This window comes from Scyliorhinus canicula, chromosome 8 (genome assembly GCF_902713615.1).
Source record: "Scyliorhinus canicula chromosome 8, sScyCan1.1, whole genome shotgun sequence".
Classification (NCBI taxonomy): domain Eukaryota; kingdom Metazoa; phylum Chordata; class Chondrichthyes; order Carcharhiniformes; family Scyliorhinidae; genus Scyliorhinus; species Scyliorhinus canicula.
In genome coordinates, this window is record NC_052153.1 from 39,401,508 (window position 1) to 39,426,386 (window position 24,879).

Consider the following 24,879-nt stretch of genomic DNA (forward strand, 5'->3'; position numbering starts at 1 on the left):
GGACAGGGCCTGAAACTGAGGTTGGGGATTGTGATGGAATATCATCCGGCAGCCATTGCTTCTGATGCAACATGTAGCCAGCGCTAAGTGCTGAGCAAGGGCACAAAATTAAAAGAGGCTAGCATCAGTTAACTATCCTGTACTGCACCTGCCTCACGGTAGCATGGTGGTTAGCATCAATGCTTCACAGCTCCAGGGTCCCAGGTTCGATTCCCGGCTGGGTCACTGTCTGTGTGGAGTCTGCACGTCCTCCCTGTGTGTGCGTGGGTTTCCTCCGGGTGCTCCGGTTTCCTCCCACAGTCCAAAGATGTGCGGGTTAGGTGGATTGGCCATGCTAAATTGCCCATAGTGTAAGGTTAATGGGCGGATTGTTGGGTTACGGGTACGTGGGTTTAAATAGGGTGATCATTGCTCAGCACAACATCGAGGGCCGAAGGGCCTGTTCTGTGCTGTACTGTTCTATTCTATTCTATTCTATTAAAGGGGAGATGCATTGAGATTGGAACAGGTGCTAAAAGCCATTCTAAAAGTGATTTTGAAGTGTAGAACACTCATTAATGGCACAACATGGCAGAAAGCAAGTTCCAAAGATTGTTCGACTCTGCACTGCGCATCTTGGAGAGGTATCCACAGGGAAGCAGGGACCTCAATGACGAACATTTCAAAAGACAGATTGCCCGAAGTTCAGCACCGAGTACCTAAATGCAGTGCACCAAAGAGTTCAATTACCTCACACAAATGTTCAGTGAGTGAAAATAGCCTCAAATGCCAAATCCCACCAACTGTGTTATTAGCCTCACATCTTGGTTAATGCATTAAATGTCAATCACTCACCTACCAACAACCTCTATCAATCACAACTCACCTAACATACATAGTTTTGCCTCCCCGTCACATATTTAGCACTGCTAAAAGCTTCATACCTATGAGCAAAGATTAAACTCATTGGAATTTAGAAGAATGAGAGGTGATCTCATTGGAACACATAGGATTCTTAACGGGCTTGACAGGGTAAATGCTGAGAGGATGTTTCCCCTCATGTGAGAGTGTAGGACCAGGGGGCATAGTCTCAGAATAAAGGGTGTTAATTTAAGACAGAGATGAGGAGGAGGAGGAATTTCTTCCCTCAGAAGGTTGAGTCTTTGGAACTCCTTGCAAATAGAGAGCTGTGGGGGCAGAGTCCTTGTATATATTTAAGGCTCAGATAGAGAGATTCTTGATCTGTAAGGGTTAATGGGGAAAGGGCAGGAAAGTGGATGTGGGTAATGTCAGATCAGCCATGTTCCCATTGACTGTCGATGCAGGCTTGAGGGGTCGAATATGCTACACCTGTTCCTTATGGTATTATCTCACAGCCTGCACACTGATAGCTATTCAACCACACCACCCAAACATATCGCAGCAAATTCAATGGCAGTTTACTCTCGCTTACAGAACAGGCTCGTGGGTAACCAGAAGCAACAAGACTTAAACAGCAGGGGACTGGCATGACTCGGAGGGCGGGATTCTCTAAAAATGTGGCTATGTCCCCAAGCAAACGGGAAAACCGGTGCCAATGACTTTGGCATCAACGGCCCCCGAAAGTGAAGAATTATCACCTTTCTAGGGGGCTAGGTTGATGCCGGAGTCGTCCCCGCAGTTACAACCGGCGCCGAAGAGCCGGCGCGAGTTTGCACATGCGCGGAACGGCCGTCGTGACCTCGCGCATGCGTGGATCGGCCGGCGTTTGTTCGCGCATGTGCAGGACGGCCGGCGTATTTCCGCGCATGCGCGGGCGTTCCCTTCTCCATGCCGGCCCCCGGGCAATATGGCGGAGCCCGACAGAGACACGGCGCAGAGGAAAGAAGGCCGGCCACAATTCTCCGGACTCATTACGCATTCGCTCAAGCGAAATAAGCGAAATCTCCCATGCAGATGAAGGCTTTTGCTAATAGGGAATTGGCAATCGTGGTTAAATGAACACTTCACACAACCCAAGTGGATTCCTGTGGGTAGGCAGGCCATGTAGCATGTGGGAGTCATTGCCTAGCCTCCCAATCAGACCGCGATCCTGGACAGTGTACCTGAACACCAAGGGAGGCAACACCACACACGCAGCAGCCAACATCCGAACACCCAGGATATGGGACACTGCTCCGGGGACATGTCCACGGCCGGAGGGTGGGTGCAACGGGGAGGGGGCCAGCACCCAGTCCATGTGACAATACGAGCGGATGTCCGGGGTACAGGGTCTGGGGTCCGGTGAGGGGGGGCCAGGAGTGCATGGGCAGAGCATTCCAGGTGGGGGGAGTGCGTTATCAATGAGGGAGGGTCCCGGGGTGGGAGCAATGCTGTTGTCAGTCTAACGCCCACTCCCAATTCCTTGCAGATATTGAACGCTATGGCAGGGATATTGGATGCAGAACTTGCACTCATGGTGCTACTGGTAGGCCGGGTGGCCAGACGGCGGAGACGGTTGCAGCAGCAGCTGACGGCTCGCTCACACCCATCAGCTGCACTCGGTGTACCCGGGGATTCTGTGTGTGTTTGTGTGTGTGGCAGGGTGGGGGGATGAGTTGAGAGATGGACCAAGGATTCGAAGGTCAGTCGCGTTAAGGAACAAAGTGTCATAGACATCACACTAATTGTGCACAAGCGTGTTTAATGTGTAATACAAATCCTCACTCTCCTGATGGTGCTGTCCCCCGCGCACCCCTCAACCCCTCCTCACCCCTACCTATCCCTCCCACCCTACTCCCCCTCCCCTGATACCCTCAGTGATCCTCAATGTGCTTTGCCTTCCTCACTCTACCGCTATGTCGAGGTGTGTCCCCAGGAAGCACATCTGAGATGGAGGCAGCCGGCTGCTCATCACGTCCTGTGGCCTTCGATGCCCCTGGCGGGTGTCCTCTGGGGGCTCTGGGGCCAGAGGGTCCCAGCTCATGTCGGCAGCCCATGTGCTGGCTGAGACGTGGCCTCATTAGAGGGGTGGAACTCGAGAGTGCTGGTGGCCACCGTTGTCACCCCATGGGACGGGTACGGCCTGGCACCCACCACTCCTCCTCCCGATTGGGCCCTGGGGTTCACCTTGAGAGCTAGGGCAGCTGATTTGAGCCCCGGATGCCCCTGCATCATCTGGCTCTGCCAGCCTGGCTGTTACCCATGGTCAGCACCATTGTGTCACCGCCCTCGGCGATGCTCCGCCGCGCCTCAGCCATGCCCATCTGGGAGTGGGACATGTCCCACAGAACCTCATTGAGGTTCAAACTGGATCACTTCTTGCAGTGAGTCAGACATTCTCTCGTGACCCTCAGCCATGGCAGTCACCGATTGCCCCACGCCTTGGACACCTTCACTCAAGGTGCCAGTGTTGTGCATCAACCTGTCCACTGTGGTCGTTACCATAGCAGTGTTGGCCTCTGTGCCACGCATTGCCGGCGACAACTCCAGCGCCTGTAGCCTTTGGGACTCCTCCAATTGACTACGGATCTGCTGGAGTGATGCTGATGTCTCCCTTTGAATGTCTTGGCTGCTCCATCAGCTCCGGGATGACCTCTTCCACAGACTCAGCATCAGGCTGGGACCCAGCTGGGTCCTGGGATCCAGCAGAGCTCCACCTGCTGTATTGCCTGGGGGTTTCTGCCTCCACCTGATGTGCATCAGCAACAGTGTGGTGCTCACCAGATTGTGCCCAGAAGCCAGACTACTAACATGTCCCACCGAGGTTTCTGCGCTGGAGGGTGGGGACGACAACTGTGACATGACTATTATGGTGGCATCCTCAGAGTTCTCCTCTGAGGTGGTCTCCAGGGAGACAGGAGAGGATGTCACCCGGGATGGGCCAATGGAGGACCTGAGGGAGAATGGACATGTGCTCAGTGGAGGGGTGGGCCAGTCAGTAAAGCAATAACAACTCACGTTTGACAGATCATTTGGTTGCCGCCCAGTGGCTCTTCACCTCTGCGGCATCCGCATTGGTGACTGCCCTGTCCACGGCCACACTGGTCACCTCCAGGGGGTGCTCCTCGAAGGTGGTGAGGATTCAGATGTCTGGCACCCCTCCGCCAATCTGGGCCCTCTCCTGGCGATTGTGGGAGAGCTTTTTCTGAGGAGACACAGAGAGGGCATCATTAGCCACACGCATGGTTCCCAGTGGTGATGGGGGGTTCTAAAGGGAGGCTTGGGGAGGTTAAAGGAGGAGTGAGGTGGAGGAAGGGTTGGGAGGTTGAAGGGGGAAGGGGAGTGGAGGGAGGGTTGGGAGTCGTAAGGAGAGTTGGGGGGTGGATGCTCCCGTGGGGTTGTGGGGGGGGGGCGTTGGTGTCTACTCACTTGTGTCGCCCGGTGTAGGTCATTGACCTTCTTCCTGCACTGGAGGCCAGTCCTCCTGGTCACACTCCCTGAGCTCACTGTCGCCGCCGCCTCATCCCTGGCGGCACTGGCTGCCCTATGGCTGACCTTCCTGGACCCTTGGAGGAACGAGACATCCCTCCTGGCCTCCACAGTGTCTAGCAGCCTCCCCAAGTCAGCATCCCCGAATCTTGGGGCTGGTCTCCTCGGCACCAATTTTGCGAGCTGGCTGCTGTTGGCTGAGCATATCCAGCTTAAGTGCTGCTTGATCTTGTTAGCGGAGGCTGGAAAGCGCGGTGCCGGTGAATCAGCTGGCAAGCCTTCATTTGCGGAGAGAAACCCGCGAGGCCTCGTTAAGTGAACCAATTAAGGTTAATTTGTGTTGCCGGCCTTACTGGGCCATGCCACCGAGAAGCTCGCAACAATTCCCCCTCGCTACAACACTTAGAAATCTTTCTGGAGAATTGCGCCCTATATTGCTGTTCCTTCATTGTTGCTGGGCTAGATTCTGGAACTCTCTCTCTAACAGCTCTGTCCACAGGAGTTTAACAAGCTGGCTCACTACCATTTTCTCAAAGGAATAAATAATAATAATAATTGCTTATTGTCACAAGAAGGCTTCAATGAAGTTACTGTGAAAAGCCCCTAGTCGCCACATTCCGGCGCCTGTTCAGGGAGGCCGGTACGAGGGCCTTACCAGCAAATCCCACACTCCATACATTATTATTTTTTTAGTAAGTGTGGACACCATAGGTTGCTGTCTGATTTACACTATAATAACAGTGAGTGTTGATAGCGTAAGCATTATTATTACTGAGAAATCCAGGCCAACCAACATTCTTACTTTGAAGCTTGGTCATTTTATAGAATGTAGAAATATGGCTATGCTTAGCTATGGATCATTATTTCACTTTATAACCAAGGAAACTCTACACTGTACCTATAGCACATACATAATAGAACATTCTACGGACTGGGTCTTGTTTCATATTCCATATTCAAAAACACAATGATGATTATATTAGCTCCAAGTATATCAGCTGTTACTGATAGCAAGCCTTGATGTCCAACATGATTTTGTAGAATATGATACATTTACATTGAGTTAGCTATTGGACAGTACCTGTTCTCAAGTCTGAAACCTTTTCTCACTGGGTTGTGCAGTTTTGCTAACATTTAATTGGGTTGCTGCTGGATAATATGATAGAAATAATGTATCTATCTGATTGATGCAACAAAAGAAAAAAGTTCCAAATATTTTCACCACTCCCCAGCAACCAACTTCTAGATTTTGCACATTTTTGAGACAAGTGAATGGAATTTGTGTTATTAATCTGATCTCTCTGCTGTCAGTGGGCAGCTATAGTGAGCAGTAAGCTCAGTCCCTTCAATCAGCATCTCTCTCCATTGTCTTTTCTGTCTGTTGTATCTGATCCTAACAGCAGTCAGTGAGCAGCACACATATACCCACTGGATCACTATAACGTGTGGATATGAAATGAAATGAAATGAAAATCGTTTATTGTCACGAGTAGGCTTCAATGAAGTTACTGTGAAAAGCCCCTCGTCGCCACATTCCGGCGCCTATTCGGGGAGGCTGGTACGGGAATTGAACCGTGCTGCTGGCCTGCCTTGGTCTGCTTTAAAAGCCAGCGATTTAGTCCAGTGTGCTAAACCAGCCCCTAATTCCTTGCCACTGAGTTACAACAGCAACATTGGTCTGATTTGTCGATCCTGGGTCAGGGGTGCAGAATAGGGATATTTTCTCGCCCCACAAACTTGATCCTGGAGAAAGTGGCCAGAGTGTTGGATTCCTGTCTGGGGTCGTGTTTTTTTTGGGGAGTTCATAAATAAAGACTGCACTTAATTCAACCTCAGCATGGTTCCCGAGGTCTGCCCATGGTGGGATACTGGGCACGGTCTACCGTCCACATCACCCCCCCCAATGGGAGCGCATGTGGCCGGTAGATCCCTGTGAAGCCTCCTGCAGGCATCTTGACAGCCACAACATCTCGCGGGATCTACCCAAGTCCTGCGAGGCAGCGAGATTATGAACCCGCTTAAAATGGGCGGGACCAAGCCGTGCTCGCATAAGTTGGCCTTAAACCTACCTATCGCCAGTATCTACCGTCCCCCAGGATCTACCAGCCTCCGCAGGAAGGCTGCAGCTAGGCGCCTTTCAGTACTGGTCCGCACAAATGTGGACCAGGCGGAAAGGCACCAGGTGGTCTCCCAGGCCATCAGAGGCCCCTGGATGGCCAGGGTTGGTGCAGGGAGGCCTGTTAGCCCTCCCCTGGAACATAGACATCTTGGCACGTCCACCCTGAGACTGCCAAAGTGCCTACACAGCACTGCTAAGCTGGCAGAAGCACTGCCAGGATGCCAATGCAAGGGTGCCTAGGGTGGTACTGACAAAGGCCAGGGCCCGAAGGGGCCATGCCCATGAAAGGAAGGTAGAGGGGGAGTGTGAAGGGTGGGAGGGTTCAGGGCAGTTAAGAAGGGGCCTGATGGAGGTTGGGGGTGCCGGTTGGGAGTCCTATTAGGAGGGGCTGAGAAGGGGTGTGGGGGCCGGAAGAGGGAGACCCCCAGGGACCCCATTGTGGGGTGTCCATACAGGGGCGTGGGGTAACGCCCATGTACGTGGGGGGTGACATTGCCCATGGGTGGATGGTGTGGGAGACCCACAAGCTCCTTTAGAGATCAGGGTACCCTTTGAAAATTGCGGCCCAATCTCAGAGATCAGCTCCCTAGTGACGAAAAAAAGTCTATGCGGGATTAACCCGGTGTTCATGCTGGCGGAAAATTCCAGTTGGCAACAGCGGGACTGGTAGTTCCTGTTGGCGGGCTCCTTCCCTTGCCGAAAAACATGTGCCGGGGCGATTGGTAAATCCCACCCTCTAAGTGGTGGGCTAAACAGGTGAGACACTCCCCAGGACCCAAAGAAGTGACTAAATGCCATTAGATAGTGGTGGGGAATTCCTAGCAAACCCCGCCACAAATGACACCGAGGAACTTTTCCGTTAAATTGCGCCCACTGGGTGAATTGGTACGTTCGATGTAAGAGCTAAAGGTGGTGGGTGGGGGTCTCGAATTGCACTAAATTGGCATAGGTGCTATAAAGGCCTTGGGGGTTGGATGGGGGGCATAGGTTGGCATGAAGGGACATGGTGGGTGGGTAGAGGCCATGAGGGCAGCACGGTAGCATTGTGGATAGCACAATTGCTTCACAGCTCCAGGGTCCCAGGTTCGATTCCGGCTTGGTCACTGTCAGTGCGGAGTCTGCACATCCTCCCCGTGTGTGCGTGGGTTTCCTCCGGGTACTCCGGTTTCCTCCCACAGTCCAAAGATGTGCAGGTTAGGTGGATTGGCCATGATAAATTGCCCTTAGTGTCCAAAATTGCCCTTAGTGTTGGGTGGGGTACTGGGTTATGGGATAGGGTGGAGGTTTTGACCTTGGGTAGGGGGCTCTTTCCAAGAGCCAGTGCAGACTCGATGGGCCGAATAGCCTCCTTCTGCACTGTAAATTCTATGAAAAAAATTCTATCTATGAGGTGGCCTGCGTTATCATGGCTGCGGCATAGGAAGTGTATGGGTGTTGAGGAGGTATGAGGGATGAGGACTGGAGGGTTGTTTTTCTTTTATTGCTATTTAAAACTGTTGCACATGAAGCCGAGGCTGAGCGTCAGACCGCCGCACTGGCAGGCTGTGCACACACTCTGGGGCCGGCAAGGCGGGCCTGACTCACAGAGAACACGCCACCCTAGAACGAAAATCTGGGGCACTTCCTCCTGGGTAAGATTGCAGAGCCAGGAAATGAGATAGCTCCTTAATGAACATGGTTAAATGAGAGACACAATCATTGAAATGTGAGAAAAATTATTTTATTCAATTTTAATAGTTTCTGACAGAGTTAAAATGCTGCTTTACTTTTTTTTAATTATCCAAAAGAAGGACCCAGGACTTTGGACAGAATGTTGCCGAAGATAAAAGAGCAGGGGGCTAAGACAGCTCACACAAACTACACAACACACATTTATAAGATAAAGACTTCCAAGTTGTATTTCTCAAAACATCCCATTGCAAAATAGTTTCAGTTTAATGGCAATACGGGAATTACAAGAGAATTGAAGTCAATTCAGCATCAACTTGACAACAGATATGAAACAACCTTTGGTTCTTTGTCAAATACTAGTCTCCGCATCAATTCAATAAGCTTCATAAGACATAAAATTATAGTTTAATGAATCCGCTTTGATCGGTTTGAACCTCCTTTCAGTCTCCAAACTTACAAGGAAACTAAAATCCTACCCAGTCATTTTTATCTTTGAAAGACCAAAGGATGGGGTTGAATATAGGCAGTTACTGACTTCAAGCATAGAATGCTGCTCTTTACTCGCTATAGAGTGGCATGAGTGGACAGTATAATTTAGCACTGTGCATCCATATTACTCTAAAAGCGTTTTCAGGTTAATGCAATCTAATCATCATTTTAATTATGAAGAGATGTCAGAGAGAAGGTCTTATAACACCCACTATTAGAATACACAGGAAGAACAGTCATTTTGCAATCCACAGGGATATGAAGACAATTTGAAAATACACAACTGACGGCACTCTGATCTGCAAGAGGCAGGGGACAGTTTCAACCATTCAATGTCATGCAATGTGCATCAGACGAAGAGTTCAACGGGAAGAAAGTGCTTTCGCAGTGACTGCCCTGTTACAGTTCAATAGCTAAGTTAAAGTCAAATTAATCAAACTAATTTTTTGTTTAATTGTTTTTTCTTTTGCTTTTCTTTATTCCGCTCTCTCCCATCGACACTAGAGAGTAATGGTGCATAGATTGTTAGGAGGGGGGAGAAAATAATTCTTCTGTTTTCGCATACATGCTGATGGCACCCAGCTCTATCACACCACCAGCTTTCTCAACTTTCCCGTCGATAAATTACTGACTGCTTATCCAACATCCAACTTTTGATGAGCAGGTGTCTCCTCCAATTAAATATTTGGAAGATTGAAGCTATTTTTTTCAGTCTCCTCTTCGAATTCCATTCTCTAGCCACCGACACCATCCCTATCCTTTGCAGCAGTATGTGATTGAGCCAGTTTGTTTGCACCCTTGGTGTCACATTTGATCCTGAGATGAACTTCCAATCAACTATTTGTGCCGTAACTAATGCTGCCTATTGCCACCTCCATATTATTGCGCACATTCACCTCAGTCTCAGATCAGCTGCTCCTAAAACCCCTCATTCAGTCTTCTCTAGATTTGAAATTTTTTTTTTCTAAATATAGAGCAACCAATTTAGTTTTTTTCCAATTAAGCGGCAATTTAGCATGGCCAATTCACCTACCCTGCACATCTTTGGATTGTGGGGGCGAAACCCACGCAAACACGGGGAGAATGTGCAAACTCCACACAGACAGTGACCCAGAGCCGGGATCGAACCTGGTAGATTTGAATATTCTAATGCACTCCAAGCTTATTTCTCACATTCCACCCTCAGTAAACTTGATATCATCCAAGAATCTGCTGCCCAGGTCCCATTCCTCTTTCACTGTTCTGCTCATTGACCTAAGTCATGTCTTGATTTTCAAATTCTTATCTTTGTTTCAAATCCTTCTATGGACGCATTCCTCCCTATTTCGGTATATTCCTCAAACCATACAATCCTCTGAGATATAGGGCAGCACGGTGGCACAGTGGTTAGCATTGCTGCCTACGGCGCTGAGGACCCGGGTTCGAATCCCGGCCCTGGGTCACTGTCCGTGAGGAGTTTGCACATTCTCCCCGTGTCTGCGTGGGTTTCACCCCGACAACCCAAAAGATGTGCAGGATAGGTGGATTGGCAACGCTAAATTGCCCCTTAATTGGAAAAAATAATTGGGTACGCTAAATTTAAAAAAAAAAAAATCCTCTGAGATATCAGCAGTTCTCTAATTCTGATCGCTCTGCCACTGATAGCTATGCCTTCTGTTGCGTAGGCCTCAAGTTCAGGAATTCCCTCCCTACACCTGCACGTGCTCCTGTGAAGTGCCTTAGAAGCCGCCACAAAATCCGCTGGTAGGCCTGCACTGCCGGCGGGAAAATTACGGCCAATATCGATCATTATTGAGGCCAGAACTGTAAACACGTTTATTGCAGTAAAGGTATGGATTGTGGTCTGATTGAGATGTTGAATATATTTCCTCGCTTGTTCCTTTGTTCTTTAACAGTTAATCTATTATTTTATACTTGATTCAGTGCTTGCTTTTGTATTGCTGCTCCTGCAGTATGTTTCAGTCCTGTGACTGACAGTAATTTCAAATTTAATAGGCATGTTTAGAATGCAAAAAAGGACACCAGAGTGCATTAATAATAAATGTTTTGAAGATTGGATATTGAAATTCATGCGATTGACCAATCTTTTTTGATAACTATTTCCTGCCTGATGACCCCTGTCAGGCTCCCACTCTTGTTCCATTTTAAATCAAATAAACTTTTTTATTTCCTTTTTAACATTGAAGGTCAGCCCCATTATAGATCGCAGATGGACAATCTTGGCAATAGATCAAAAGGAAGGAAAGAAAAATTGAAACTGCACAGGTTGGAAGCACCAACACGTCATTGGGAATTAAAACAAAAAAGACTGAATGTGTAGCTCAGGCAGCTGCGGAAAAATGGCTTCACGCAAGGTGCAGCCCTGAAGTCTCAAGACGGAGGCAGGAGTCTTGTCTTTCCCTTTGAAGATACCGACAGACTAGTTGGCCATCAACCTTTTTCTATTTTGCAGTCCCTCGCTTTCAAGGTTCTTCTCAGCAGTTCAGGAAGATCTGTCTTTCTCCTTTTCTAGGTTTCAAGTTTTAGTATTTTATATATTTTTCCTGTCATCATTATTACTATTTGTGAACACTTGAGAACAAGGGTCATGCCGTGCATTAAGTTATTGTGAATGACAGGGCAGCATGGTGGTGCAGCAGTTAGCACGGCTGCCTCACAGCGGTGAGAACCCGGGTTCGAATCCCGGCCCCGGGTCACTGTCCGTGTGGAGTTTGCACATTCTCCCCGTGTCTACATGGGTCTCACCCCTACAACCCAAAAGATGTGCAGGTTAGGTGGATTGGCCCTTAATTGGAAAAAGATAATTGGGTACTCTAAATTTATTTTTAAAAAGTTATTGTGAATGATTATACCCACATCATGGCAGAAATGAGACCTGGCTGAGTGGTGATGACACCATTCTCCTGAATGAATCCTCCCTGTCTGGCTGCTGCAAGGCTTATCACAAAATATCACTTTGACCTGATTGTCTACCTGTCTGGCACTTTCTCATCCTTTGAACATCTCACCCTGTTCCACGCTTCCCATATCTCTTTCAAAATCATCATTCTCTCCTGTCCTCCCAAGTACAAAACACATTTTCTCATTGCGGTATCATCACTGCGCTCGTCCCTCACTCTCTGCATTATCAATGTCGCACTCTCGGCCATTTCAACCTTTATCTCAACTCATTGTGCTTTCTGTTCTGTGTTTACTGCCCCCTTATCCTCTTTAAATCTCCCCCCTGTGCACAAATCCACCAGCACAGATCCATGGCTATTCCGTCATCCCGCTATCTCATATGATCTCGTTAGTTCCATCATATCAATCCCAGATAAGGTAATCTCAGGTCTCTTCTTTACATCACTCTCCAACCTTCATTCTCTTTGCTCTCTTATGTCCATCCCTGGAAAAAAACATCACTCAGTTCATGTACAACTGCACTTTCAAAACCCCAACTATCTATCCTCTGGCCCTTCATTCCCCACAACATTTCTGTAGCTATTGATCTACTCAACGATGTCCTCATCTCCACCTCTGATGCCCTAGTCCTCAATAAAACCATAACCCTCTCTCAATCTGGCCATTCCCCTGGTGCGGCCCTCATCCCCACTCACTTAAGTACAAGGAATGCAGACTTGAAAACATATGGGCCAGAATTCTCTGCTCCCGCCAGCAGCGCACCCGTGCCCTGGGTTTCCCAGCAGCATGGGATGGCTTCAATGGGAAATCCCACTGACAAACAGTGGGAGTATAGAATGGCGCTGCCGTGAAACATGCAGTTGGGAGACTGGAGTATCCAGCCCATGGTCGACAACTGATATACCCATCAACGCCAGATCTGGATGTACCATATAAAGTGTTGTAAGGTCCTGCTCTTATCTGTTACAACTGCTTACTATTCTAGTCATCCTGGATTGCCAGGATAACCCTCCACTTCTTTTCACTACTGCAAACCATTTTCTTAAACCCTGTCTACTCCCCACTCAACTCCAAAATAAAGTGCAAAGAGCTCACAGACTTCTTTGTCAATTAGGTCAAGACCATCCAACCATCCTAACTCTAAGCTTACCATCATCCTCTGGCTTCTCTTTTATCCCCTAGTGCCCTCTCTGGGTCCACCTTATCTATGAGCCCCACTTCATTCTTGATTGTTCACTTGATTCTATTCTTGCTAAACTGCTGACCACCGAACACCCCCCCCCCCCCCCCCCCCCCCCAAGGCCCCGCTATGAGCTAAAAATGTTTATGGCTCTCCCTTTATGTGTTGTTCCCCTCGTTTTTAAATGTGTCATCAGCTATTTCCTTTAAAATCCAATATTTGACCCCACTGTCCCTGTGAACTATTGTCCCACCTGTCAACTCCCTTTCTTCTCCAAAGACCTTGAATGTGTTGTGTAAAATCTGCATCTATCTTTCCTGGAATTCCACATTTTAATTTTGTCAGTCACGTTGCTGCTCCTACCACAGCAGAAAAGTAGCTCTTATCAAAGTCACAAATGACATCCTATTTGGCTGTAATTAAGATAAGCTATTCCTAGTTCCTGACCTGTCTGATGCCTTTTACCCAGTTGATTATACCACCGTGTTATTGGAATGGCTATATTTGACACCAGGACGTATTTCTTCATTCGTTTCCCTTTCCCTTGCTCTGCTCAGCTGCATGCAAAATGGGGCTAGCTGAAACAGATTAATGTTTGTATGTTTATAAACTCACTCCCAGCACTGCTCTGTTGTGGTGGTGGTGTGTTACAGATCACTCAGCAAGTCAGAGTATGCTGGGGCACACATGCACTTTTCACATGTATGTTGAAGTCTGGAGCTTTGCATACTGATGGTGGAGGCTCCAACTTTCATTCTATCACATGGCTGACCAGGAATCGCTCCTGCTTTCTGCCTACCATTGGTGTGTGCTGAAAGGATCCACAGGTTGATAATCAACCTGTTTGGCTGCGCTAACAATGTACCTACCTCCATAGAACTATAGAACCATCGAATTCCTACAGTGCAGAAGGCCATTCGGTCCCTTGAGTCTGCATTGACCCTCTGAAAGAGAACCCTACCTAGGCCCACTCCCCCACCCTATCCCCATAACCCCACCTAACCTGCGCGCCTTTGGACACCAAGGGACAATTTTATCATGACTAATCCGCCTAACCTGCACACTTTTGGACCGTTGGAGGAAACTGGTGCACTCGGAGGAAACCCATGGAAACACAGGGAGAACCTGCAAACTCCAGTCACCCGAGGCCGGAATTGAACCGGGTCCCTGGTTCCCTCAGCCATCAAGTTCTGTAGTGGGTCTCGCACCCGGACATTCTGGTCACAAATCTCCATCCATTCATGCCGGCGGGATTCTCCGTTCCTGCTGCAGTGAATGGAGCTTTGTCTGAGCACCAAATTCTTTCCCGCTGGCAGCAGTGGCTTGGTGAACTCGAATCAGAGAATCCTGGCCTCTGACTCACAAGCAAGGACATTATCCCATGTGCCATAAAACTGCCTGACCTGCTGTACCTAATCAATATATTATTTATGCATCAATAAAATCCTTTGGCTTTCTTTGTTATCAGCTCACCTATTCACATTTACTACCAAATACAAAAATCCCACAAGACCTCAAAAATCCAAGCTACATTAGCACAATTTAAAGGCAAAAGAAAACCAAAGTGTGGACTCCTGACAGGAGTCAAAGGTTCATTTTGTTTAGTTACTACCAAGAACTAAGGTGCCAGCAGTGATCTTTACTTTGCATCCAGTACCTCCATTTTCCACCTAACATTACTTCAAATGGCTGTTCAGGCAAAGTTATTATTGTGCTCCTGAATGGCAGTTACTTCACATCATTTAACAGCAGCAGCTTATGTTCCAGATGAAAGCACAGGGTCCTCCTATAGGATAGATTTTACAAGTGCACACTGCTATTGGGGAACTTCATCCAGCAGCTGTGCATGCCAGGAAACTGCAGCCACATTGCCCGCAAATCCAGTCTCCTTTAAATTTGGTGGGCAGAAACATTAGGGGTAGTATGCTTTCCACAGGCATCATGTGTAGACCAGACTCACCCACAAGACATACATGCCAGGATATAATGAAGATTGTGGCATGCATGAATGGCAGACATAATGTCATGACTTCTCGGGAAGCCATCACAGCTTCTGTTGGTGGTTAGGTGTTCATGACCAGGAACACCATGAAGGAATTGGGTAAAGTGTCCCTTGTAGCAAATTCTCAATAAACATTTCAACAGCTGGAATAATTGTCAATATTCTTAAGAAAACTAATTGTGGAAAAGTTAGCTAGAATCATAGAAGGCACAGAAATTCACCTGAACCAGCTCTCTGAAAGAACAAAATAATTTGTTCCACTCCCTTTGCTCTTCTTCATATATTTCACTTTCAAGCATTATAATCTCGTGGTAAACCACTGTTACACCTGTATTAGGTGATGTAAGGTAGGACCTGTACTACAGGTTCACTGGTAGCCCCTGCCTACTGGCTCCGCCCAAGAAGAGGAGTATAAATATGCGTGTCCTCCATTCAGCAGCCATTTCGCCAGCTGCTGTGGGAGACCACACACCTTACTGCAATAAAGCCACAGTTGTACCCAATCTGAATCTTTGTACAATTGATCGTGCATCAAATCTATTCCCCTTTGAAAGGTGGTATTGTATCTGCTTCCCCCACCCTTTCAGGCAATGCATTCCAGATTACAACACCTCACTGCATCAAAATAAAATTTCCTCATCTCCCTGATGGCTCTTTTGCAAATCATATCTTAAATAATTGTAATTGTACAGAAATCAACATACCTCGTGGAGGCATTAACTAATGTCTTCAAGCTGCATGGATTGCGTATCATTTTATCTAAAATGCTAACTATTTCTTCAAATTTGGGCCTGCTGTTGCGATCCTTCTGCCAGCAGTCAAGCATCAACTGGTAAAGAGCGGCTGGGCAGTCCATGGGAGTTGGCAAGCGATAGCCTTCCTCCACAGCCTTTATCACCTGTTACAAACAAAGCAACTGTTTTTCAAATGCTAACACAAACCTGATGTCACACACAGCTTTTACCCCTCTTCGTTACAATTTAGCTCACTTCCAACAAAATCTCCACATGCATTTGCAGCTCCGACCACCAGAGCGCTATCCTTTCAAAAAGGGAACGCGATTGTGTTTGTCAATATTTAGCTCACTGTGTCGAGGCTTATTTCTTAATGAGTCAGTCTAACATGATATCGTAGCTGCTCTTTACTCATCAAGTGTGTGCCTTAAAATCCACTGTGCTTCTGATTATCAGTACTGCCTTCCAGGAGCGTGTGTCACAAAAAGGTACAGTTTAATTCTTTTCCATTTCTGGGCGATTTTCTGCATGGCAAGAACACTGGCTTTTTAACCACAGTAATTGAGATTAATGAGAACAACAAAGCTCTGACACATGTTTGCCAGAACCTCAGAAAGTAGTTCTCAGTTGAACAGGGCCTTTATATTTCTGCTCTCCGGAAATGGAACGTTGGCTCAGTAAGCAAGCTCACTGCATGGGATTAGATTTCCTTTGTGCAATATCCCACAAAAATCAAAAAGTCGAAAGGGGTTTAAGGCTTTTGTTGCACATAATGCAGAAAGCGAATCTTCTCTCATGCATAAAGACTAGGAGAGAGTTGTGTCTGTTTCCTGTTCTGTACTGATTTAGCAGATCTCACGGTTACAGGTGCTGTAAAAGGCTGCAGCAGATAGTGAGAGGAACATAAGAAATAAGAGCTGGGATCGGCCATTCAGACCCTCGAGCCTCTCCTCCATTCGAGAAGATCATGGCCGCAATTTATCTGCCGCGTACCACCGGAATCGGGACGGGCGCAGCCAGTAGATCCCGCGAGAGGCCCCTTCCGGGATTCCTGACGGTTGTTACGTCTCGTAAGGTCTAAACAGATCTCACAAGACGTTGTGATCTGGACCCTGCCCAGCCAGGCACCATTTAACACTGGTCCCCACAAATGGGGCCCAGGCAGAACGGCACTTGTTGGAGGGAGGGGGGGGGGGGTGCTCTCTCAGTTGATCAGAGGTCCCCAGCTGGTTGAAATCTGGGCATGGTGGCACCCGCTGATGCCACAAGGCACCGTGGCACTGCGAGGCTGGAAGGGGCACTGCCAGGGGCCAGGCTGGAAGTACCAAGTTGCCCAGGTGGCATTTTGCCCATGTTGGCGATTGGGCCAGTGCCCTGCCCATATGAGGTGGGGTGCGTGGGGGGCTTGAGGATCTCCAACAGGTGAGTTGTGGCATCGGGAGGGTCGAGAGATTGGGGCGCCATTTTTGAATGGCACCCTGAACTCTTCCTTCACTGGCAAGTGGAGTTCCTCAGTGCAGGAAATGAGACTGAGTGTGGCCTTAGCGGGACGTTCCCCACTGAGGCCCGAAAAAAGTAACATAGTACCATTCGGGGTCGTTCCCACCACAACAAGCGCCAGAACAACCCCACTAATCCCACCCAAAACGGGACTCTGTTTTCTTTGTTAGATCGCACCCCATAGCTGATATAGTCATGACCTCAATCCTTGACTGCCTTGTGGATAAAAGACCTAACTCAGCCTTGAATATATTCAAAGAACCGGCCTCCAGCGCTCTCTGGGTAGAGGAATTCCAATCAGCAATGACCCTCTGAGAGAAGAAATTCCTGCTCAACTCTGTGTAAAATGGAAGATGCCTTATACTGAAACTGTGCCCCCTAGTTCCAGATTCCCCCAAGAGGCAAAACATCCTCTGAGATTTGTATGAAAATGGCTGTGTAAGGGTTTGGGTTTTGGGTAGCCCAGAAGGAAGAAATGGTAAATTGCGGAAATAATTCCTTCTGGGAAGGGTAAGATTGGCTGTGCCTATGATGTTCACGTGGTGGTCTCCTGATAGGCAAGGTTTGTATGTACTAAATTGAAGGATTGTATAATTCCCCTATGCTTTGCTGAAACTGTCAACTCTGTACTGCATTTTTATTCTGCTCTGGTTACCTTCCAATATCTTACTCAGTTTGCCTTTATCGATTGGTAAGGCTTGATTTTAGGTTTAACGGAGGTTTTCTTTAAAAAGATGGATGTGTGAATGCCTCTGCTAAAATAATGGAGCAAGGAATTTAATTCAATTTGTGTGTCACTGACAGCAATAATTTCCAAGCTAAATACTTTCTTCACTGATTGTCTACAAGGTATGATGCTCAGGAGTACTTACATCTTGATTAGTCATTTCCCAGTAAGGTCTCTCGCCGTATGACATCACCTCCCACATGACAATTCCATAACTCCAAACATCACTGGCTGACGTGAATTTGCGGTAAGCTATCGCTTCTGGAGCTGTCCACCTGATTGGGATCTTCCCTCCCTGTGCAGAAAATAGGAAGAAAATACTGTCAGTGTCTAAAGACATAAGACTCCTTGCAAGAGACACAGAAATAAGATGTAGAAACTCTGACTAAATAGAACTGACAGAAGGCTCTGCAGAGCAAAGCCCCTATGCATGGCTGACTGACTACTAATTGGTTGTCTTGATTTTTCAGATTGATATTGTCTGAAAACCCCCCAAAGTATGTGAATTGATTTGTTGATTAAGCTGATTCAAGAACAGTATTCCACAAGATGCATAAAGCACATACGAAGCATGAAGATACATTTTAATCAGTCAAAAAGCAGCATGTTTATGCATTTAACCAACAGTGCATGTGGAATGTTATAAGAATACCACATCATTTGTATCTTAGGGGAAACCAAGTAATTTGATAACTAAGTTTAGACTCTTGTTCTTTGTGCTATGATGAGATGATTGTGCCAAGACTTAAAGAAGAACTCTACGTACTGTGAGAAAATAAACAATTCGGGTGTTCTATGCTAATGTATCAGGTTTGCTCACTAACTGGATTTGAACTACACAATCCAGTTTTTGCAGAGAACCTCATAAAGATGTCAACTGTACACCAAAGGTCTGGGGCGGGATTCTCCAGGAATCGGCGGGGCGGGCAGAAACGGCGCAGTGGAGTGGCGGGAACTACTCCAGCCTCGGGCCACCCATTCCACACCTTCAGGGGATAGGACGCCGCCGGAGTGGTTTGCGCCCCGCCGGCCGGCATGGAAGGCCTTTGGTGCCTGCTGTAGTCACCCCCGCGCATGTGCAGGGGGGGTTCACCTTCACGCCGGCCATTGCGGAGGCTTACACGGCCGGCGCGTAGGAATAGAATAACCCCATGGCACAGGCCCGCCCGCGGATCGGTGGGCCCCGATCGCGGGCCAGGCCTCCATGGGGGCACCGTCCGGGGCCAGATCGCTCTGCGCCCCCGAGGACCCTGGAGCCCGCCCGCGCCGCCAGGTCCTGCCGGTAAGGGACCAACTCCAATTTACGCCAGTGGGACCGGCATAGAATGGGCGGGACTTCGGCCCATCGTGGGCCGGAGAATCGCCGGTGGGAGCCCGCCAACCGGCATGGCACGATTCCCACCCCCGCCAAATCTCCGGCACCGGAGAATTCGGCAGTCGACAGGGGCGGGATTCACGCCGCCCCCTGCCAATTCTCCGACCCGGCGGAGGGGTCGGGGAATCCCGCCCCTGATTTTGAAAATCTATTTCTTGCATTGAATTCCTCATGTTATGAAGAAAGAATGTGGTGTTAATCAAATCTTCAGATTATCAGCAAGTGCTTCACGTCTGATGCATTAGTAAACCTCACTGTTATATAATCAGTGTGATAACCATAGACCATAAGATACAGGAGCAGAATCAGGCCATTCGGTCCATTGAGTCTGCTCTGCCATTCGATCATGGCTGATATGTTTCTCATCCTCATTCTCCTGCCTTGTTCCCAAACTCCCTGATTCCCTTATTGATCAAGAAGCTATCTATCTCTGTCTTAAAGACACCCAATGACTTGGCCTCCAAAACCCTTTGTGGCAAAGAGTTCCACAGATTCTCCATGCTCTAGCTGAAAAAAATCCTCCTCACCTCAGCTTCAAAGGATCATCCCTTCAGTCTAAGGCTGTGCCCTTGGGTTCTAGTCCCTCCGACTCGTGGAAACATCTTCTCCACGTCCACTCTTTGTCGGCTTCTCAGTATTCTGTAATTTTCAATGAGTTCCCCCCTTATCGTTCTCAACTCCATCAAATATGAAATGAAAATCGCTTATTGTCACGAGTAGGCTTCAATGAAGTTACTGTGAAAAGCCCCTAGTCGCCACATTCCGGCACCTGTCCGGGGAGGCTGGTACGGGAATCGAACCGTGCTGCTGGCCTGCTTGGTCTGCTTTAAAAGCCAGCGATTTAGCCTGGTGAGCTAAACCAGCCCCTGACACAGACCTCAGTCGCTCCTCATATGAAAAGTCCTTCATTCCTGGAATTATTCTTGTGAACCTCCAAGCATATCCTTCCTTAGATACGGGGCCCATAACTGCTCACAATATTCCAAACGGAATTATAATAATCTTTATAATAATCTTTATTGTCACAAGTACGCTTACATTAACACTGCAATGAAGTTACAGTGAAAAGCCCCTGGTAATAATGGAATAATGCTGCACACAGCAAATCCCAAAAACAGTAAATTAGATGAACGAACAGTTAATCTGTTTTTAATGTTGTTGGTTAAGGGAACAATTTTGGCCAGGACATTAGGCAAATGCTCTGATTTTTTCAAGGGCCGATTAAAGAATTTGCTACATCCACCAAAAAAGGTGAGCTTTGACTTAATGTTTCAGTTGACAGGGAACACTTTTGACAACGCAGCACCCCATCTGAACTGCACTCAAGTGTTACTCTAGCTAATTATGTTAAGATTTAAGTTATTAGAAAACTTTGAATTAATTTTCATCAGCAGTGCAACAAATATTAGAATATATAGAACATAGAACTTACAGTGCAGAAGGAGCCATTCGGCCCATCGAGTCTGCACCGGCCCTTGGAAAGAGCACCCCACCTAAGCCCGCACATTCATCCTATCCCATAACCCCACCTAACCTTTTTTTGGACACTAAGGGCAATTTAGCACGGCGAATCAACCTAACCTACACGTCTTTGGACTGTGGGAGGAAACCGGAGCACCCGGAGGGAACCCACGCAGATACGGGGAGAACATGCAGACTCCACACAGAGAGTGACCCAAGCCGGGAATTGAACCTGGGACCCTGGAACTGTGAAGCAACTGTGCTAACCACTGTGCTACCCCATAACTGCTGTGCTACCGTTCTGCCCCACGGTAGTCACGTCACCGATGTACCCATGATATTATCCAGGTTAGGATCAAAGTTTAGGAATAGTTGGTATTCTTCCTAAAGATACTTATTAAAGTTGGATGTCCAAATGATGATTAACATGGTGGGAGCAAACCATGAGCTCTCGTAATCTGACCTGGGTCCTGGCATAGGGCCCACCATCAAGTGGTTCCCATTGGATCACAAGCATAATGGGTTGTCAGGACTAAATTGTCCAAGCATAGTTCTAGTAATGCTCTGGGAACCTGGGTTTCAATCCCACCACTACAGATGTTGAAATTTGAATTCAATAAAAATCTGGAATTAAAAGTCGAATGATGACCATGAAACCATTGTCGATTATTATAAGAACCCACCTGGTGGAAGGAAATCTGCCATCCTGACCTGGTCAGGCCTAGATGTAACTCCAGATACAAAGGTTAACGCTGAAATGCCCTCTTTGAGGCATAGGATTCTAAGAGGGCTTGCGAGGGCAGATGCTGAGAGTTTCTTTCCCCTTATGGAGAGTCTAGGACCAGAGGGTATAGTCACAAAGTAGGGGTTGCCTAGGGCAGCACGGTGGCACAGTGGTTAGCATTGCTGCCTACGGCGCTGAGGACCTGGGTTCGAATCCCGGCCTTGGGTCACTGTCCGTGTGGAGTTTGCACGTTCTCCCGTGTCTGCGTGGGTTTCACCCCCACAACCCAAAGATGTGTAGGATAGGCGGATTGGCCACACTAAATTGCCCCTTAATTGGAAAAAATAATTGGGTACTCTCAATTTATTTTTAAAAAACTAAACAAAAAAAAGTAGGGGTTGCCTATTATTATCATTATTAAGATGGAGATGAGGAGGAAATTTTTCTCTCAGAGGATATCGGATCTGTGAAATCCTTTACCGCAGAGAGCTGTTCAAGGATGAGATAGACAGATTTTTAGTAAGGGAATTAAGGGTTATGGGGATAAGGCAGGAAAATGGAGTTAAAGATTATCACATCCCATGAATGCATTGAAAAGAAATACATATCTTGCTCTATTTTTGTGGAAAATCCTGGAAAGGAAGTTGATCCAGGCATAATGGGACTCTGTCTTTTTGATTGGGGAATCAGAAAATAGTGCTGATATAATCAAATGGAAAAAAAAGCTTTACAGTTTTTAACCCTAAGTAAAATGTATATTCACAACCACATTACATTTTTACCCTTGAGAGAAAGTTATTTTAAAAACATTTTCTTCTGCTGTGAAGTAGCGCCAAATAGTATAATTCCTATCTCTGCAGTTGATGCAGTTTCAGTGAGAACTGCTCATCGGGGAAGGAGTCAATGTGAATTGGATTTGCATTTGCATTCTGCCATTGCCGTAACGATGTTCCACAATCTCCCTTTGTTAAGCCCACTAACTTCTGGTGCAACCAGGTCAAACTTTTCACTTTTACTGTGCAGCTGAGGGAACTTTCTCACAGTCTTAAAGAAATAAATTGTCTCATTTGTTCCCCGATTACTTTGCAGGTATGGAGTCCTTTAATCAGCAAAAAGCATGGATAAATAGAATCATAGAATCTACAGTGCACAAGGAGGCCATTCAGCCCATCGGGTTTGCACCGGCCCTTGGAAAAAGCACCGTATTAACGCTCATGCCTCCACCCTATCCCCGTAACCCAGTAACCCCATCTAATCTTTTTGATACTAAGAGGCAATTTAGCATGGCCAATCCACCTAACCAGCAAATGTTTGGACTGTGGGAGGAAACCCAGGTAGACACGGGGAGAAAATGCAAACTCCACACAGTCACCCAAGGCTGGAATTTGTAGCCATATAAAATGGCCACCTGCAAAGAACCATGGGAATTGTGGTCAATTTGGGACACAGACAGGTACACAGCCTCTGTGTATTACGCAAAAAAAACAGGCTTGGCTGAAACTTATATCCATTAAGAGTCGATCACCATGTCCCCCCAGGACAATAGAGTTTGAATCAAAGAGTTACAACAGTAGCAGACTAACCGGCGCTATCCCACCCCCCCTTATTTGGAAAGGCCTATGTGAGTGGGACAATGAGAGCTAGGACACGCCCAACTATCAAGGTATCCACCCCCTAATTGGCTGAGACCGATGAGCGTGATGGAGAACCTATCGATCCATTGGACCTGGAGTAAGGACTGCCCAAAAGGGCGCAAAAGAGACAAAGGATAAATAGCCCTGCGCACTAGAGATCTGTCTCTTATGGGACTGGACTGTGTGCGACCAATTGCAGCAGAACAACCAAGTTCAAGGACCATTCCTGAAGGACGAGCCCAGCTGAGACGAACCCAACCACTTTCAAACATACCATGTGGACCCGGATAAAGGCCTTGGGCGGGATTTTCAAGTATCTGGCGTGCGGGCCATATTGGCGCCAAAGAGTGGCGTGAACCACTCCAGCGTTGGGCTGCCGAGAAGGTGTGGAATTCTCCGCACCTTCGGGGGCTAGGCTGGAGTGGTTCGCGCCACGCCAACTGCGCCGAAGGGACTCCGCTGGCCGGCGCATGTGGATAAGCGCCAGCATGTTCCCAGAACCACTGGCTTGATTCCTCCGCATGCACAGGGGGTTTCTTCTCCGCGCCGGCCATGGCGGAGCTTTGCAGCGGCTGGCATGGAGGGAAAGAGTGCCCCAATGGCACAGGTCCGTCTGCAGATCAGTGAGCCCCGATCACGGGCTAGGCCACCATGGCCCCCCCCGGGGCAAGTTCCCTCAGCACCCCCCCCCCCCCCCCCCCCCCAAGGACTCTGCAGGCCACCTGCAGAGCCAGGTCCCGCTGGTAAGAACCTTGTGTAATTTACGCCGGTGGGACTGGCCAAAAACGGGCGGTCGCTCGGCCCATCGAGGAGCGGAGAATCGCTGGGGGGGAGGGGGGGCACTGCCAACGGCCCCCAACCGGCGCGGCGCGATTCCTCCCGCCCCCGCCAAAAACACGGCGCCGGAGAATTCGGCAGCCGGCGTCGGGCGGGATTCACGCCGCCCCCGCCAATTCTCCGGTCCGGTGGGGGGTTGGAGAATCCCACCCCTTATCTCGCACAGTGCCGGTCACTCAAAGTTAAATAAAGGTCATCTTAGTTGTTAGGTGTAGAGATACAAGTCTTGTGCTATTAATAAACTGTGTTTTTGAGCTAACGTATTGGTTGTGTGGTCATTTGGTCGATATAAGAAACAGCTTGTGGTTCACCCCAAAGTAAAGAAGGCAACAAATTGAACCCGGGACCTTGGCGTCGTGAGGCATCAGTGCCATCCACTGTGCCATCGTGCCACCTAAATAGTCTACTAACACTTTCTGCTGACATATAACACCCTCTTTATCCAAAATGACTAAAGTGTTATAATTACTGACAGAAGAGTGTGCAGTCCAGGGTTATTTCCCCTGCTCTATCTCCATTGTTATGCTGCATTTAGTATTTAATCTGTTGTGAATAAGGCAGAGAGTGCCTCACATGCCTTCATATCTGTTTATTTTGCCCCTCTCATACAATATGACAGACTTCTGTTGACTATCTGTGTTAAATCTCATTTGAACAATCAGTTCGCTGATCAAATATTTAATGCACATGAGAACTGTATCCACCATTAAAATGGGGCAACTTTACAAGATTTTATAGAGAGGGAGAAAATAATCTTTGTTTATTCTTTCTTGTGATCATTTATCTCAAGGGAGGAATTAGCTGCAGCACTTATTTTGTGAACATTTCCTCCCTGATAGCCCACTGGAATTCTGGAGCACCAGCATGAAAGCTGGCCAAAAGTCCGTTTAAATCAGCACAATTTATTCAGCACTGCCAAATGGATTAACTTAAGAAAATTGCCTGAAGCAAGACAATGCGAAACATGGTGCACCGGGACCCCTGCTGAATTCATCCCTTAAACCAGGATATTGTACATGTAGGACTCTGCAGCAGAGGTAACAGAGCAACAGAAATACAATTGGGACATGTGGCGCCCTAAAGAGGATTATGTTCATCAGCTTTGCGAGCTCCTCCTTATATAAGTTCCTTTCTCTGCCACGTATTGAATCACATTT

At 47.8% G+C, this 24,879-nt stretch overlaps 1 protein-coding gene across 3 annotated transcripts in view; it reads right to left on the minus strand.

The window, feature by feature from the left end:
- LOC119970184 (ephrin type-A receptor 5-like) overlaps positions 1–24,879 on the minus strand; it is a 430,626-nt gene that overhangs the window by 10,903 nt on the left and 394,844 nt on the right. For all 3 annotated transcript variants that reach the window (XM_038804402.1, XM_038804401.1, XM_038804403.1), the window contains exons 14-15: positions 17,837–17,986; positions 15,435–15,628 (exon numbers count right to left, since the gene is read on the minus strand). In XM_038804402.1, the coding sequence (XP_038660330.1) occupies positions 15,435–15,628; positions 17,837–17,986 (344 nt within the window). The remainder of the gene's footprint in view (positions 1–15,434; positions 15,629–17,836; positions 17,987–24,879) is intronic.